This window comes from Hordeum vulgare, chromosome 4H (genome assembly GCF_904849725.1).
Source record: "Hordeum vulgare subsp. vulgare chromosome 4H, MorexV3_pseudomolecules_assembly, whole genome shotgun sequence".
Classification (NCBI taxonomy): domain Eukaryota; kingdom Viridiplantae; phylum Streptophyta; class Magnoliopsida; order Poales; family Poaceae; genus Hordeum; species Hordeum vulgare.
The window spans coordinates 572,973,067-572,990,413 of NC_058521.1; the positions used below are offsets into that span (position 1 = coordinate 572,973,067).

Sequence of the window (17,347 nt, forward strand, 5' to 3'; positions counted from 1 at the left end):
GCAGGGTGTCCGAGCATGCCCGGAAGTGACTGTGCAGCCTCATGTCGCCCTCATATTTGAGACGGGTTTGAAGGGTGTTGGTCAGTCCACACGTTTGACGCCGGTTTGAGAGGCCCGCTTGGGTCGCTTTTTCGTGACCGGTTAGTGACAGGACGACCTGTCCGGGCGTTTGAGGAGAATATGAGGGATTCGGTTGTAGATGCCCTTACATACTACTCCCTCTGTTCCAAAATAATTGTCTTAACTTTATACTAGCTCTAATATAAATTTATACTAAACTTAAGACAACTTATTTTGGGACGGAGGGAGTATATAATAACCGTATATACTCTCAGTTTTGACGGACATTACATACTCCCTCCGTCTCAAAATAAGTGTCCTAAGCTTAGTACAATTTTGTTCTAAAGTTAGTACAAAGTTGAGATGTTTATTTTGGGACAGATGGAGTACAAAATACAAAAAATCACATGAGGTTAACAAATAAAGAGTGGTAGGTAACATTAATTTGTTCTAAGGTTTGAAAATACTGTAGTACAATTGTTCTCTGGTTTTGATGCTCAAAAAACAGGAGTTCTCTTTTTCCAGACAAAAAGAAGTAAAAAAAAGACACAAGCTTGCTCTTGAAGAGTACACACACGGGAGTCTGGTTGCACAGAGTACTCACTTATTTGGTTGCCATCAGTGGTGGAGCTAGACGGAATGTGCAGGGACCAAATACTAAAAAAAAAAAATCATCTAAGTCTTTTCAAATATATTTTTATAAATTGGTCCAAGCCCCCCCCCCCCCCCACCCACCCACCCACACACACACACACTACGAATAGCTCCGCCGTTGGTTGCCACACAATCCTTTTGTGGATTTTTGTAAGTCCACTGTTCCCTGCACGTACTAGCTATATATCATCATCGTGTCCGACAGTTGAACCCGAATAAAGTACTCCTTGAAGCAAAGAATCTTCGACTACTAAGATAATAAACTCTCAAATGCATAGTTTCCTTCTCCGGCAAGAAGCAGCCCGTCAATATATGCGTATTTTTCCTCAACGCTGTGAATGGACTGATCAACCTGGAGCTAGCGGCGATATTCGTTCTCGATCCTGTGGCAATCCAAGCATTTTCTGGCAGGTAGGTATGTCAGGTGTGAGCCCTTGCGTCCGGTGCATCTACTAATATAGTGGATTTGATCTAATAATCGTGCACACGCAAGAGCTGGAATGTTAGAGATAGAAAAACAAGAAAATGAAGAAGAAGAAGCTATGGCTGTAGATTCAATCGAGCTATAGCCAGTTACGTGGATCAAAGCTATAGCTATAGCTGTAGACTGACGGCTCAACGACCGGTCAACGGCGATTGCCGGCCGTGGCTTCCGCGCGCCAAGCCTCAAGGAGAGCGGCAGCATGATCTTCAAACAGATAGAGTCCACTCCAAAACACAAAACATATTGCGTAGATGATCTTGAAACAGATATGCAAAAAGAAACTGCAGATTAAATAAAATTCGAAACATGCATGCTGCAGCTCGCCCTGACCTCGACGTGAGCAGATTAAATATGACCCATCATACTATAAGATAAGATAACCCGAGTTAGGGTTCTTTTTCTTGAGTATATTTTTTATCCTCCATTTAATACACCTTGCCACCTTTTACCTTCGGTTATAACCATTTTAGTATATTTACTCCAATTTATTATGATTGTCCGATCTTTTCCCTGCTTGATATAGCTTTTTTTAAGTTTTTTTATTCATATCACGAATGTACAATGAAGTTGACCCTTACAAGCACACTGAAACGGAAAAATGGAAGACCTTGAACACCTAGAGTATCTAAGACAACCATAACAAAAGGATCTCCGGAGCCCTGTGTCATCATCCCTGAATCTTGAGAGAAGACCCCTGCAGCAGAAGGATCTGCAACCAGTCGCAAGCAGGTCATCATCTTCGACCATGGTACAATTGCCGCCACGTTGTTTCCTCCTTACTTGACACCAGCGCTGAGAGGGCATGGACATCAATCCAACACACCTGCAAAAGCCGTCGCCATCTTTGGTTTTGAGTACCGCGAAAAGTGTCCCTTCCGAAAGAAAGAGAACTCGAGTCATCCGACCGGTCCAGCACCGCGGCCGGGCCATCCGACCGGACAAAGCAGGATCTCGCATCAGCATCAGCGCAGAAGAAGGAGAAGAACAGCAACAACAAATCATACCAACAAGGAAGAAGAAGGGTCTTCATCTTCCTGCATCCATCGCCCATCTGAGGACCCAAACGGCCAGTGCCAATGGACCTCCAGCCACCATAGCTCGCGACCTCGACGAGATCCGGGGATCCCCAACTCCTCTGGCGTCTAGACGAAGGCAAAAGCCTCGCCTGACCGCGAACGGAGCCCGAAGAAATTTATTCTGACGCGACACCACGACAACGACCTCGACGGCGTTTCCCTTCACCCTAACCCTACCATACACCCACCTAGCAAACAGACCCGAGGTTCCCCCTCCCTCCCATCGCCGGAGCGGCCGATAGAGAGGGAACCGAAGGCGTCACCGGCGACGCGCAAGGAAACCCTCGTCGCCTCCCTTGATCGCCTCGTGCAATCTTACTTTTCCGTGGGAGTAACCCACCTGCTTGATATAGCTGTTACCACATATATATACACGAGCGAAAATGCCAGCAATAGCCTCCCAAGTTCAGCACACGTTCGTGACCGACAGACCGAAATGTCAAACACGTACATCCATCTCTTCGCAAAAAAAAAAAAAAGGTACATCCATCGAACGAACGAAACCTACTGTACACGGATGGTTAGGTGCAGTGTCCACCTCGTTTTCTGCTTCTCTGCTGATCATGCCGGCCCAACGTGCAGCCAGCCCCAGCAAGCCGATCGAATCCATCACCTATAAATGGCTCGTGCCCCTCTAATCCATTCACCAAATTAAGCGCGCGCACGCACGCACTACTCGAGGTCATAGAGTGTTACAGAGTACGAATTAACGTACCCGCGTAGGTACACAGATACAAAGAAATTCGATCGATGGAGATGACGAGCAGCTCGATGGTGAAACCGGCGTACGCCGTGCCGCACCCGCTCGTCGGCGACAGGGTCCCGCTGACCGTCTTCGACCGCGCCGCCCTGGACATCTTCGTTCCCACCGTGCTCGCCTACCCCGCGCCGGCGCCGTCCAACGAGGCTCTCAGGGAAGGGCTCCTCAAGGCCGTCGCGCCGTACCCTCACCTGGCGGGCCGCCTCGCCCTCGACGACCTCGGCCGGCGCTTCCTCCACGTCAACAACGAGGGCGTGCTCCTGATCGAGGCCACCGTCCCGGTCGACCTGGCGGACGTGCTCGTCGACGGTCGCATCTCCGCACGCGTCGACGACCTCTACCCGGCGATACCGGAGGTATTTGTTGCTCTGCTTCGCTTCTGTCACGACTCACGTCACATGTATGCATGCATGCATGCACTAAGAACGCCAATTTACGTAGGTGTAGCATTTTTCTAAGAGCTTCTCCAACCGCCGCGTAAAAAAACGCCCGCGCGGTAAACCGTCATTTTAATGCATGCGAGACAGAATGGCGCGCTCCAGCGATGACGGAAAAACCGCGCACGCAAGAATCGCTTGCGCGCGCACGAAAAGGAGGCAGCTCGCGCGTTATTTTTGCCGCGCCACTTCCCGCGCGCCTATAAAAGCGCAGCGCTCTGCCGCTCCCTCGCGCGCCGCCACCGCTCCGCTCTCTCTCTCTCCCTCTACCTGTCGCGCCGCCGTCACCCTCGACGCGCCATCATGCCGCCGCGCCGCCGTTCTGCGTCGGGCTACCGCGGCGTCCGCGAGCGCCCCAACGGCGGGTTCTACGCCGAGATACGCTCCGGCGATCTCCGGCTTAGCCTCGGCACATACGACACGGCGCACGAGGCCGTCCGCGCGTTCGACGCGGCGGCGTGGCGCCTAGGCAGTCCGCGCCGCCAAATGAACTTCCAGTACGTCCACACGCTCCAGCAGGCGTTAGACGCCGCCCCACCGCCTCGTGTAAACTCCGCACAAGACCGTGCGGAGCACACTGCGCGGCAGCGCCGCCTCCTCGTCGCCCACGAGGACGAGCGGGTCATGGCGGAGTGGCGCCGGCGCCACCCGGAGGACGTCGCCTACGAGCATGATTATTGGGCAAGGCGCCGCGAGGAGGACACGCGCCAGCGCCGCGAGGAGCGGTTGGATAGGCGTCGGCGGAAGGCATTGGCGAGTGCGCAGGCCGACATCGTCAATGCAGGCGGGAGGTCCTTCTTCACTGAAGAAGATGAGCGTTGGTTCGACATCTGGCTGTCAACCTCTGACGACACCAACGACGATGATGATGGTGCAGATGATTGGAGCGACTGGGATTAGTTTTATGTTTTCGAACTATCTATCTATGTTTTCGAACTACCTATCTAGTTGCAATCTATGTAAAATAACTTTGTATTATTTTTATTTTAATGCAATCTATTTATTAAAAATGTTGTGCGCGCCGCTGGAGCGGTGCGCGCGCGCTGCATTATAACGCGGTTGTTGGAGCCAGCGCCTATCCCCGCGCTAAATCAGCCGAAGCGTACGTGACAAACATATTTTTTAGACGCGGCGCGAAGCGCGGCTGTTGGAGATGCTTTAAAAACTGCTGCAAACGCTTATACTCCGTACGTTTTCTTTTGGCTGTGCAGGAGAACATTGGGGCGGCGCTGCTGCAGATCCAGCTCAACAGGTACAAGTGCGGTGGTCTCGTGGTCGGCCTATGCTCCCACCATCACGCCGCCGACGGCCACTCCATGAGCATGTTTTTAACCGCGTGGGCGACCGCGGCGCGCGAGGGAAAGGACTTCACCACGCCGGCCCCATTCCTCGACCGTGCGAGAACGTCCGTCCCTCGAAGCACGCCGACGCCGGTGTTCGACCACCGGTCACGCGAGTTCACGTGTGGAGACGGAGACACCTATGCCGTCGTCCCCATGGACAGGATCAAGAACCTCACTCTGCACTTCTCGTCCGAGTTCGTCGCCGACCTCAAGGCCCGTGTCGGCGCCCGCTGCAGCAGGTTCCAGTGCCTGCTCGCGCACGTCTGGAAGAAGCTCACGGCGGCGCGGGACCTGAACCCGGAGAAGTTCACCAAGGTGAGGGTGGCCGTGAACTGCAGGGGCAGGGCCGACCCTCCCGTGCCCATGGACTTCTTCGGGAACATGGTGCTCTGGGCATTCCCAAGGCTTCAGGTCCGGGACGTCCTGAACTCGAGCTACGGCAGCGTGGTCGGCGTCATCCGCGACGCCGTGGAACGCATCGACGACGAGTACGTGCAATCCTTGGTGGACTTCGGCGGAGTGGCGGACGCGAACGGGGAGGAGCTCCTCGCGACGGCGGCCACGGCCGGCACGATGTTTTGCCCGGACGCAGAGGTGGATAGCTGGCTGGGGTTCAGGTTCCATCAACTCGACTTTGGCACCGGGGCACCGTCCGCTTTCATACCGCCGGACTTGCCTATCGAGGGGCTCATGATCTTTGTGCCGTCGCGCAAGGCGGACGGCGGCGTCGACCTCTTCATGGCCGTCGCGGAGGAGCACGTCGTGGCGTTCGAGCAGATCTGCTACTCGTTGGATTGATCGAGATTTATGGTCTTGTAATAGCTAGTTTTGCAATGCTTGCAGGAGTTTCTGTTTTGCAATGCCTTTTCATGTAATATGAATTATATGCATCAGAGAATCTGAAGCATGTGCTGGCTGTTGCTACCTCTGTAAACTTTTATAAGGCCTTATAGGTCACTAAAGATTATCATTTTTCAAGAAAGGAGTAAATGAAATCGTGGGCTTGACTGTTAATCTGATTTTGATGGCTCTAGGGGTTGTTTATTTGCATCATAAGACATAATTTCTGAATTGAAATACGTCTGGACATGTGGACCTGGTTGAATCAAAACAACTCCTTCTGCTGCTTATTTGATTACTAGTATTCTCTCCATGAACCTGTTGGATTATAGATGGGTTTAATTAGGTCCATATAAAACAATAATCCCTAGTTAATCTCTATAGTTCATGTGGGTGTATGATAAATAGTGAAAAGTTTAGTACCATACTGCTACAGTAGTAAGAGTGAGATCCTTTTATAAGGGTTGCTCTATTAAAAATCATAACACGCTATTAGCTTGTAGGTCATTTTCTATCTGCCTAAGTAACTACTGTAGTAGACGTGCAAACATTTGAATTCTTTTTTTGTTAATTATTTTTGAAATAGCTAACCACTCATTTCAAGTGGTGCAAACATTTGAATTCAATCCCACATCCTCTGTACTGTAGGATGTTGTTGAATATATATGCCTTGCAGTTTTATCATGTGCATGCAATTGAACAAAAACCTCATGTTGTCTATATAGATGAACTATGACGACGAGCAACAGCAAATCAGTCTGATGACACCGGGTGCGGGAGGCGATGTTGATTATGCTACTCCTCCCTTCCTTATCTTTTAGTATTACTTATATGAGTATGTGGTTGTTACACCTGGAAGGGCTATTGTCTTCCACATAGGTTGCAAAAAAAATTGTAAAAAAAAGGGGTCGCAAATCAGTACGCAGGTTCTGGATTGTCCATGTTAGTCTAATTTTGTTTCTTTTTTATGTACACGTTTTTGGGTTTTATAATTTTTTGACTCTTCGGTGTTCAACAATTTTTCCTAGGTTTTGGAGGAACAAAATAAGGGATTTTTTTGCACGGAAAAAATGCAAACACATGTTTGCTTCCGTGAGACTCGGAAAAAAAAGGTGGTCCAACGAGAAGCACATATTTGCTTCCGCGATAAGTATGATTATGTTTCACAAAAAAAACATGCATCCACAAATAGCTCATATTTTCTTTTCAAGAGGCATAAATTTGCTTCTAAGTTTTGTTTCTCACAAAAAAAATGCTTTCGAGAGGCACAAATTTCTTTCTCCTCGAGACACAGATTTGCTTTCGAGAAGCACAATTGTATTTCTTTGAAAGGGAAGAAATTGTGCTACTACGAAACGTACAAATTTGCTTCCGTGATTCTTGAAAAGAAGAAAAATGACGAAAAAAACATGGTTCCGACTTTGAATCTTTTCTTATGATTTTATTCATGAAGAAAAAGTTTGTCAAAATCTATTAACATGTGATCTAGTTTCGAAGATCTCGATACAAGAAATCCAATTATGAAAACAGATCGGAACTTGGACGCACGGTTTAAGGGATAAAATATTTTAAATAAACGAATCTACGAAGGGAAAAGTGTGTCAAGTGGAGCAAATGCACTGGGCCACTTGTGAGTGCCTAAGAAGTTAGAAATGAACTGCAAGGGGTAATCCGCTTTCGCTCATACGCGGGGCACCGCAACGGCGAGGTGGAAACCCACGAATACGCGGGTTGGGGCCGAGATTTTGTTGTGCCCCGCAAAAATATTTGCGGGCCGGGGCGGGATGCGGGGTCTGATCGGGCAGGTTTTCCCGCCCGACCTGCATTTTGACGGTTAATTTCCGGGTCGGGACGGGATGCGGGGTCTGCTAGAGTTGCTCTTAACTAGTGTTTTCGTGGTTCCTCCGATATTCTCTAAAAACAATTGTCCCTCTCTAAGTTGTGTTTCATTCTCCATTTATTCTATAAGAAAAAGGCAGTGCTCCTGTCGGTTCCTCAAAAAAAAAAATCACAACTCTCGGGTTGGTTCATCAAGTTTTTGTTTTTGAGAAAGGCTACACTTAATTAAATACATATGGGGTTGGCCTAGCGAAATATGGCGTCCATGATAATGAATGACATAATTTTGCTAGCAAATGTGCTTCATAATTTGATGATCTTCCCTAGGAACATGCAATTGTGCTCATGTGCTCTTTGCTTGACCTCAATTATGATTTGACCATAGTTTCCATAGCTCCCTTAGAATGTCATCCAAAACTTGCTTCGAGTCAGTAGCAATCAATATATTGTGGATGAGAAGATCATCTCAAGGCACATACCTTCCCTACATGCAATCGCTTCTAGGGTTGTCACACCCCAAACACCATGAATTACCAAAACAAAGGAGTCAAGATAGTTTCCCTGCGAGTCTCGGTAGACCATCGCTACCGCGCCTCCAAAGCTTGATCTTGCTAGCCCAGCACCCACTTGTATCTTAGCATTGCCGGCTTGTGGTGCTTTTATGCAAGCTTGAGGGTTCCTACGCAAAGCATTAGATCACACACTATAGTTTTCATGGTGATCTCTCCAAGCTCCGATATTTTTTGACTGACAAACAGTTTGCTCAAAAAGGGACTCTGGAATTCCCCCTCATGTACCGTCTTCCTTCTTGCCCATCATATAGCCCAAAAACTAACCGGCAGTCGCACAAAAGAATCGTTGTAAACAACTAGTTTTTCGCGCTTGGTCCCATGGTTAGCATCATATACTACGGGCCATCAAACACTCTAACAATGAGTGTCTCCATGAATCTTTGAAACCACAGAGGTCGCATGGGTTTGTATCGGCTAACATCCTGTGTCAGCAGCAAATGTTTTGCCAATCTCCAATAAAACATCCTAATCTTTTCTTAGCAACATCCTTCCCCGGTATTTTTTAGGGCACCCATGTATTTTTCTTTGGAATTCCCTATTTGACGCATTCTGCGTCAAATTGACGGAGCTTCGCAAAGGAGATCAAGACGAAGTGCTTGGTGGTCCGGAGCCCATTACAGTAGTTCATGCGGTTTTCTATCGGTTTTCGGAATCTCCTATAGATTCCTGGTCAGTTTTATTTGATTTTAGGAACCTTCTAGAAGGTCCCTAAACTAGTTATTTTTAATATTCTTTATTCTTTACAATTACTGTTTTTATTTATTTATTTTCTTATTTCTTTTATGTTTTTTATCCTTTCTATTTGTTTTTGTATTTCTTTCATCATTTCATTTTTTTTTTCAAGTATATATACTATTTGCAACATATGTCCAGATTTTTTATCGCATTTTTCAAATTTTGATCTGAAATTCGAAAAAAGATTAGAATTCCAATTTTTTCACTTATAAAAAATGGAATAAAAAAATTCAAAAATTTAGAAAATAACAAATTCATAGAAATGATAGTTAAATTTAAAACATATTTAAAAATTTGAAAAAAAAATTCTGTTCGTAAAGTGATCCAGTTATAATATTTTGTTTAGAAATTTTGAGAAATTAGAATTTTGAAAATTGTATGATTCTTTAAAAAATGTTTAAAATTCAGAAGATATACAATTTCGTATTTCAGAAATGTTCAAATTCTTAATTTTTGTAAAAATACATGAATGTTCTCATTTAATTTTTTTTGTAATTACACACAAATTCGTGTTTTCATTTTTTGTTAGTGCTTACAGAACATTTTTCAATTCTTTCATAAATTTCTTATTGTCAGTTTTGTTCCTATTTTTGAAAACATATGTTTCATATTCCCAAAAACTATTGACGTTTTCACTAAATATTCACGTTTCTGAAGCAATTGTTAAGTTTTCTCAAAAAAATGTTCAAGTCTTCAATCTTTGTTCCCTAACGTTTTTCCCTGAATAATGTTTTCCCTCAATAATATTTCCTAAATAATGTTTCCTAAAAAGTATTACTTCAATATTGTTCCCTTAATAAGGTTTCCTGAATAATGTTTCCTAAATAATGTTTGGGAACTTCAGAAATTATTTAGGGTACAATATTAATTTGTGGACAAGAAAATTTCCCATATTTTTGTTTTGGATTTTGGAAGAAATTTGGCAAATATACCGTTTTATAGTTCGTGAACAGAATCAGAAATTGGGAACATTTTCTGAAGTTCCCAAACATTTTTGAATTTGCAAACAAATTTTCATAACATGAACAGTTTTCAAATTCGTGAGAAAAAATAGAAATTGGGAACATTTTCTGAAGTTCCCAAACATTTTTGAATTTGCAAACAAATTTTCATAACATGAACAGTTTTCAAATTCGTGAGAAAAAATAGAAATTGGGAAAAAAAATTCTGAAGTTCCCGAACATTTTTTTGAATTTGTGGACAAATTTTGTAAAATGAGCACTTTTAGAATTTGTGGACAAAATTTTGAAAACAGGAACATCTCTTTTTTCAGAAAAAATCACATTTTAAAAAAAATCTATGTGAAATTACAAATTTTGGAAAAACTATATATTACAGTACAAGTACGGAAAATAACATGCAACATGGAATATTTTACAACATTAAGTTTTTTGTTTTGGAAATCCACAAAATTAAATTAGTAAGTATATTCGTGATGCGACTTCATTCACAAGAATTGATTATCTCTTGTGGCTAGCAGCGCTCGTCGAGGTACACGTAAGTCAGGGTTGGTCTCAGTGGGCTGGTCCAATCGCATGCCTCGTGTGGGTCGCGCTCGCTATTGGCCGAAGAATGCAACATCGTTCGAAATCACTAGTTAGCGAGTACATCTTTTAACGATTACTTTCATCTTTACAGGCTGTGACAAGTGGCGCACTGCATGTGTGCCATTTGTCGCAAACTGAGAGTTTTTCTTTTTTCGTAGATTTGTATTTTTAAAACGTTTTATCTCCTAAACCGTGCGTCCAAATCTTGAACCGTTTTCATCATTGGCTTTCTCGCGCCAAGATTTTCAAAACTAGATCCCATGTGATGATTTTTTTCACGAAAAAAACAGAATAAAAAAACCGGACGAAAAACCATGCGTCACGCGATAGAAAAAAAATAGATTTTTTCCCTTTCTGAGAGGCACGGATCGTGCCTCTCGCGAAGGCAAAACCATGCCTCTCGCGGAATCAAAACCGTGCCTCTCACGAAAAAAAAGAGAACAAAAAATGCGTTTTTCCCTTTCGGGAGAGGCACGGGCGTGTCTCTCGCGAAGCAAAAATCATGCGTTTGCGGAAGCAAAACTGTGCCTCTCGCAAAAAAAAGCATTTTTCCTCTTTCGGGAGAGGCACGGGTGTGTCTCTCGCGAAGGCGAAATTGTGTCTTTCGCGAAAGCAAAATCGTACCTCTCACAAAAAAATAGAAAACGTGTTTTTTCCCTTTACGAGAGGCACGGACGTGCCCCTCCCGTAGGTAAAACCGTGCCTTTCACGAAAGCAAAATCGTGTCTCTCGTAAAAAAATAGAAAACATATTTTTCCCTTTAGGCACAGGCATGCCCCTCGCGAAGGCAAAACCGTGCCTTTTTCATGAAAGCAAAACCGTTTCTTTCTCGAAGATAAAACCATACCTCTCACAAAATAAAATATAAAACGTGTTTTTCACATAAAGAAAAGAAAACACGTTTTTAAAAAAAAAATGATTTTTTTGTTTTGCAAAAGCTACGAAAGACCGGTAAAAACCAGAACACAAAAAAAACTATTCAAAAAAGGCTGGAAACGCGTGCGAAAAAATAAAAGAAAATCCGAAAGAAACGCTCAGAATGCAAAACGTGACGGTGACTGAGAACACGCCAAGTTACCATGCGTGAAAGTGATCGCTGGAATTCTTGTGAGAAAGCGCTCGCTAACTAGTTCATCGTATCACTACTAGGCCCATAAATAGCCCACCACGCTACAAAGGCCGCCCGTTCGGCAGTTACTCAGCCCAGATCCAGGATAACGAACGGAAACGTGGGGGCCCGCCCACATCCACCGAGTCCAGACTCCAGACTCCAGACTCCAGAGCGTGTCGGCTCCTCTCCGCAACACAGGTCAGCCGCGGCGTCGGCCTTCGCCTCCCCCATGGCCTTCCATTCCTCCGTCGCCCCCATCCCCTTCGCCCCACCTCACGGGCCCGGAGCCTTCCACCGAGCCGCCCACCCCGCCGGAGCCTCCCGACCCGGCGCGCCCTGGAGGAGTCCCGTCGCCCGCTCGTCCGCCTCGCCCGACGTCGTGGTCACGCGCGAGCGAGGCAAGAACGCCAAGCTCGTCGCCGCTCTGGTAAGTCCCCTCTCACAGCGGGCAGCTCTCGCACTGTTCTTCTGGATCGAGCGCAACCGATTTTCAGTTTTCTGGTGCGCTGACCCGAAATTGGTGGATTTGAGAGGATTATACGGTCGTTTGTAGACAGGCGATTTTCTGGGCTGATTTTACATCTCCGAAACTGAAATGGGGGCTAACAAATGGCACCTTGAGGAATTAATCGCGTCAGTCTTGTACTGTGATTGGATCTGTGCAGGAAAAGCATAATGTGCACTCTCTGGAGCTTCCTCTTATTCAGCACGTCCAAGGGCCTGACGCAGATAGGCTTTCAGCTGTCTTGCGGGGTACGTGGTTCAGTCTATCTTTTTAAACTGCTTTGCAGAAATTGCAACCGCAGGGTTTAGTCACTTCAGTATTGTGTATTTACAGATGAAAAGTTTGACTGGATTACTGTAACATCTCCTGAGGCAGCTGCAGTGTTCCTTGAGGGATGGAAGTAAGATTCAAACATATTGCAGTTATTGTGCGCAGTGTTGCCACACAAATAGAACATATGTCATTTCGCGATTCATTCCACATATGTTGTGGGCTTGTGGCAGCGCAGGTCCGTGCGCTTTCTGTGAAACAAAGTAGATTGTGTGTTTTACATGTCCAAAGTTTTTTCTTACTGAACTTCATTTCTGAAATCAAATCATCGCTACATGAAACGAGAGCAAATCAAACTTAATCTACGGCCACCATATTTGACATCGCACAATAACTCAATACCAGGGCTGCTGGAAGTCCTAAGGTGCGAATAGCAGTTGTTGGAGCAGGTACTGCAAGAACTTTTGATGAAGTATTGCAATCTAATGATGGATCCCTTGAGATTGCATTTTCTCCTTCCAAAGGTATCTTGCCCATCATTTATATTACTATGATGTACAGCCCATGCACTTTATTAAAGACTTCATGCATCTTGAAGACTTGAAGTGTTTTCAATTATGTAAGGTACTTATTACATTTGTTTCTTCATCAGCTTTGGGCAAAGTTTTGGCCTCTGAACTTCCAAGGACTAGTGAAACTGCCTGTAAAGTGTTGTATCCTGCATCTGCAAAGGCTGGCCATGAAATTCGTGAGTCATTTTGTGTTCATGCGGTTAACATTATATGGGAGCTATTTATTTCAGCCCCTTCATTTAAGTCACAGGATTTCTGCCTTACATTTAACCAGAGAGAGTTGTGAACTATTCAGGGCTTTGCAAATTGATCCGTATTATAAATCAATAATTGCTAAGTAATTTCAGTCTTGTAGTTAAGTTTAAGTTTTGTAACTGGTCATATCAATTTTGACTCTTTTTGTTCGTTATCTTGTGGTACCCGTCTTCCACAAAAACTGCATAGAATATTCAGTCTTTCTGTTACTTAGTTTCACCCTGCGGTGCAGAGAATGGGCTTTCAGCTCGAGGATTTGAGGTGACAAGACTGAACACCTATTCAACTGTAAGATTTTCAATTATATTGATATTTAATTCATTTTCCATTTCTGAATGTAGAACATGCATTCTGGATTTTTTTAGCTATTTTCCATTGATCTATGGTACCTACCTGGTTAGCTTGATCTTTCTTAAATCTATGAGTACTAATTTTGTTTCATATTAAGCTTCTGTTATGGTTGCTAGGGTTTGAGCGGGAGAGAGAGAGCTGCGAGGGCGCGAGAGAGCCGGCCGTGGGAGTCCTTTCCCACGGCCGGGCAAGAGGGAAAAGGGTTTTCCTTCTTAATCCTTGCCTGTTTAGATTGATACATCTCCTCTCCATATATAGAGAGGTTTACTTGACTCCCAAGTAAGGCTTACTTGACCCCTAAGCAAACCCTAAGACTAACGGGCCCAGGCCCATCACGTACTCTAACACTACACCCCACCTGGACATGCAGATCATCCTCGAGCTGCAACCTAACGACGATTCGACCCCACACAACCCTAACGCCTAAAAAACAAGCCTTTTACATCTCGTCCTATTGTATTGACCTAAAATAAGCTAACCCGAATGAGACTCCGACTCTTTATTTTTGACTCCGAACGATAAGGCGAGAATCCTCCGCGCGCCGAACTTGTGCGTTTGCAGCCCCCTGGATCCCAAGGACACCATCGGGACCAAGGGAGCCCTTGCGGTGGCCGGCGGCGGAATGCAGTGGTGCTACGCGGTGTGCTCCTGTCGGTGACACCATGTCTTCTCCCCGCCGGCTGACTGTCGATGTCGCAGACTTGGAGGTCGTCGCCCGTGGGAAAAACAGCATGCCCGCCGCCCGTGGGGGAAACCGCATGCCCAAGATCCCCCACGCAGCGGACGAGATCGAGGTCTGTTGCACCGCGAAGCGCAACTTGGAGGAGCTGCAGCTGCAAATAACGCATCTCCCGCACATGCCGACGCGCTAGGAGGCCGCGCGCAGCAGCCTGCAGCCTCACCGCCGCCGACACGTGGTGGGTAGCGATCCAAGCCGGAAGCGGTGCCGGCGACGGCTGGAACTTGATCTGTTGAATGGGATTGTCCTGGGACGGCGGTGGCGCTGCTGGGAACGAGGTCGTCGCAGTCCCGTCGTAGGGCATCCCATGCTGGAACGTGATGACCGGCGCCGTGGTCGCAGCCGAGGGCGGCGGCGGCGGCCGTGCGGGGGTCGGCGCCGGTGCTGTGACCATGGAGGACCCCCCGTGGAATGGCGCACCGTCGGGACTGGCGAAGCGGGAGGGCCCGCCGTACTGTTGGTGTGGTGCCGGTGGTGACTGGATGTGCGGCGGCACCCAGGCCGCCGTATAGATCGGCCCGGAGACGGGAAGCGGCAGCGGCGGCTGCAGCAGCCTGGCGTCGAGTGGCGGCGACGACAGCAGCAGCATCGGCTGATGGCGCGGCCGGCGGCGGTCCGTAGGGACTGGCCAGGAAGAGGCAGATCCCTTGGACGGCGGTGGTGAGATCGCGGATTGCTCCGGCGATCTCCTCCGGGGTGAGGGCGACAGGAAGCGGTGGCGACGGGGTGAACATGATCGAGCCTGAGAAATCTGATACCAGATGTTATGGTTGCTAGGATTTGAGCGGGAGAGAGAGAGATGCGAGGGCGCGAGAGAGCCGGCCGTGGGGTCCTTTCCCACGGCCGGGCAAGAGGGAAAAGGGTTTTCCTTCTTAATCCTTGCCTGTTTAGATTGATACATCTCCTCTCCATATATAGAGAGGTTTACTTGACTCCCAAGTAAGGCTTACTTGACCCCTAAGCAAACCCGACTAACGGGCCCAGACCCATCACGTACTCTAACAGCTTCATATCAAGCAGCCTTTTGCGAACACATCACATAATTCCGAACTAGAGCTGGATATTTGTGGTTTTCTCCCGGTAGTTGTAGGTTGATTCTAGTGAACTCTTGAACTCAAATACTCAATGCAGTTGAACCATAGTATTAACCATTGATTTGCCTCATCATATTATATCTGTGCCAGCCTGCTTTCCTAACCTGACAGTGGCATATCATGAATTTTGTATTGGGTTTTACATTATACTTAACACCTTATGTGCGCATGGACTTGGACTCCTGATAATTTATGAAATGGCTGTTTTACAAATAGGTACCTGTACAAGATGTAGACCCACAGATTTTAAATCTTGCTCTTTCAACACCAGTTGTTGCAGTAGCTTCTCCTTCTGCACTCCGGTAACTATGTTAACTGTATTTGGGTATTCTTTCCATAACTTTCGCTCACATGATTATGCAGTAGTAATACAACATTGTAAGATGGTGAGCTAAAGCACATGCGCAGCAAATCATGAGATACTAGCATTTAAACATGAGCCTGCGTTTGGAGGAGGTCATTATACATACATCAGAAGGTTGCTGATCCACAAAGCGCATCACAGTTTTTGTCCATATCATGCAGAACCTGGAACATGATATTACAGTCCGTTTCTCTTTGTTGATCTTTAATTCCATTTTGCACAAAACTTTGCTTTACTCTCTTCATTTGTTTCATTCTATGTCGTTGTTGCAGGGCGTGGCTAAATCTCACGTCACGGGTTGACGACTGGAGCAACTCGGTCGCCTGCATAGGCGAGACGACGGCGTCAGCGGCCAAGAAACTCGGCCTGGAGAGCGTATACTATCCTGCAACCCCTGGACTCGAAGGGTACGGGCGCACACACACACACGCACATCATAATCTCCTTTTCTGAACAACGTTATCCCAATTGTCGTGTACAAGTTGCTGTTCGCTGGACATTCAGAGCCATACATTCAGACGAACACGCTACGACTTATCGTAGTCCTTGACTTGCGACTATTGTGTGACGATCGTTTTCCATGTTGCTTTGGGCAGGTGGGTTGAAAGCATCCTGGAAGCGCTCAGAGCCCATAAGCAATCGTCCAAGTGACTGAGGCGTCGGCGCTCGGCAGCTCTCTTTGAATTTTCCTTCTCGGTTACCGTGGCAACCTTCTTTCTTTCTCATCTCGCTAGGCCCCAAAGTGTCGGAGACGAGCACGGCTGGGCTGATTGACCGGCCGGCCGCTGCAGCCTCCTGTAGCAGGTGCATATTTTGAGGAACATGTGTTTGCGTTTCCTGCTAATCACACGCACGCACGCGTAACGCTGCGCGTGCTTTGCGCCGTGCGTGAAGAGGGCCGGCACATCATCGGCATCGGCATGTAAATGTGGTGAGGCGTGCAGTACGGGCACGGCGTGTACACCAGTGTTCCCTGATTCAGTGCAACCTTTTTTCCCCTTTTAGCTAAGAAGAAGGGGCATGCTACGCGTCGTCCGGCGGATCTTTAAAAAAGATTCGTCGCCTCACGAGCCGTTGATTGTGTGACGCGAGCCGTCAGTTTCTGTGCACTAGTTTCCTGCAACAATACTCTTGTTGCGAAAACTTCTCTTCTTTAATTTTCTACAACAAATCCTTTGTTGCAAAAAAAAATCTCTTATTTTCTGCAACAAGTCATGTGTTGCAAAACCTCTTATTCTCAATTTTTTTTGCAACAAGATCCTTGTTACAAAAATTAAAAACACGTCCCCCACCGCGTATATCCATCACCACGATAATCGTCAGATGTCCACGCGCACAGTCATCCGCAACCATCCGATCTAATTTCTGGCATGCAGCTCAGTCGTCATATTAATTCCTGAAACAACAAACTAGTTGCGGAAGCAACCTTTTTGTTTCGGTCCTGACAAAGCTGTAAATGGCTATGCAATTTTTTCTGCCACAAAGATTTAATACGGGATGACCGATAAAATTGAGCTGACAACTTTTGCAACAAGCATAATGTTGAGTTTGGGTGTTTGCGACACGGGCCGTGTTGCGGAACTTTTGCAACATAATATTTTTTTTCAACAAAGTTAATGTTGCAGATTTGTTTTTTGCAACAAGGAGGATGTTGCAAGAAAAGCCCAAATCCAGCTACTCGTCCTCCCAGTCAAATGAGCCCCCGAAACATCCCTACTTGTATCCAGTATGAAGAATAC

The 17,347-nt window shown here is 46.4% G+C and overlaps 2 protein-coding genes across 2 annotated transcripts; both read left to right on the forward strand.

Annotated features, from left to right (window-relative positions):
* Positions 1 to 2,955: 2,955 nt before the first annotated feature.
* Positions 2,956 to 5,809, forward strand: LOC123447145 (tryptamine benzoyltransferase 1-like). The gene is made up of 2 exons (XM_045123721.1): positions 2,956 to 3,390; positions 4,683 to 5,809. Exons 1-2 carry the CDS (start codon positions 3,025 to 3,027, stop codon positions 5,610 to 5,612), a joined length of 1,296 nt encoding a protein of 431 aa, XP_044979656.1. The 5' UTR covers positions 2,956 to 3,024; the 3' UTR covers positions 5,613 to 5,809.
* A 5,807-nt stretch (positions 5,810 to 11,616) lies between these two features.
* On the forward strand, positions 11,617 to 16,612 carry LOC123449648 (uroporphyrinogen-III synthase, chloroplastic). The gene is made up of 9 exons (XM_045126937.1): positions 11,617 to 11,885; positions 12,124 to 12,211; positions 12,297 to 12,363; positions 12,639 to 12,757; positions 12,886 to 12,981; positions 13,293 to 13,348; positions 15,461 to 15,546; positions 15,881 to 16,015; positions 16,205 to 16,612. Exons 1-9 carry the CDS (start codon positions 11,688 to 11,690, stop codon positions 16,257 to 16,259), a joined length of 900 nt encoding a protein of 299 aa, XP_044982872.1. The 5' UTR covers positions 11,617 to 11,687; the 3' UTR covers positions 16,260 to 16,612.
* Positions 16,613 to 17,347: the final 735 nt, after the last annotated feature.

Excerpts from the sequence above, each read along its gene's own strand:
- LOC123447145 (XM_045123721.1), top strand. The coding sequence starts at position 3,025 with ATGGAGATGACGAGCAGCTCGATGGTGAAACCGGCGTACGCCGTGCCG. Across the intron at positions 3,391-4,682 it reads TCTACCCGGCGATACCGGAG|GAGAACATTGGGGCGGCGCT; the intron begins GTATTTGTTGCT and ends TTGGCTGTGCAG.
- LOC123449648 (XM_045126937.1), top strand. The coding sequence starts at position 11,688 with ATGGCCTTCCATTCCTCCGTCGCCCCCATCCCCTTCGCCCCACCTCAC. Across the intron at positions 11,886-12,123 it reads CCAAGCTCGTCGCCGCTCTG|GAAAAGCATAATGTGCACTC; the intron begins GTAAGTCCCCTC and ends GGATCTGTGCAG. Across the intron at positions 16,016-16,204 it reads GCAACCCCTGGACTCGAAGG|GTGGGTTGAAAGCATCCTGG; the intron begins GTACGGGCGCAC and ends TGCTTTGGGCAG.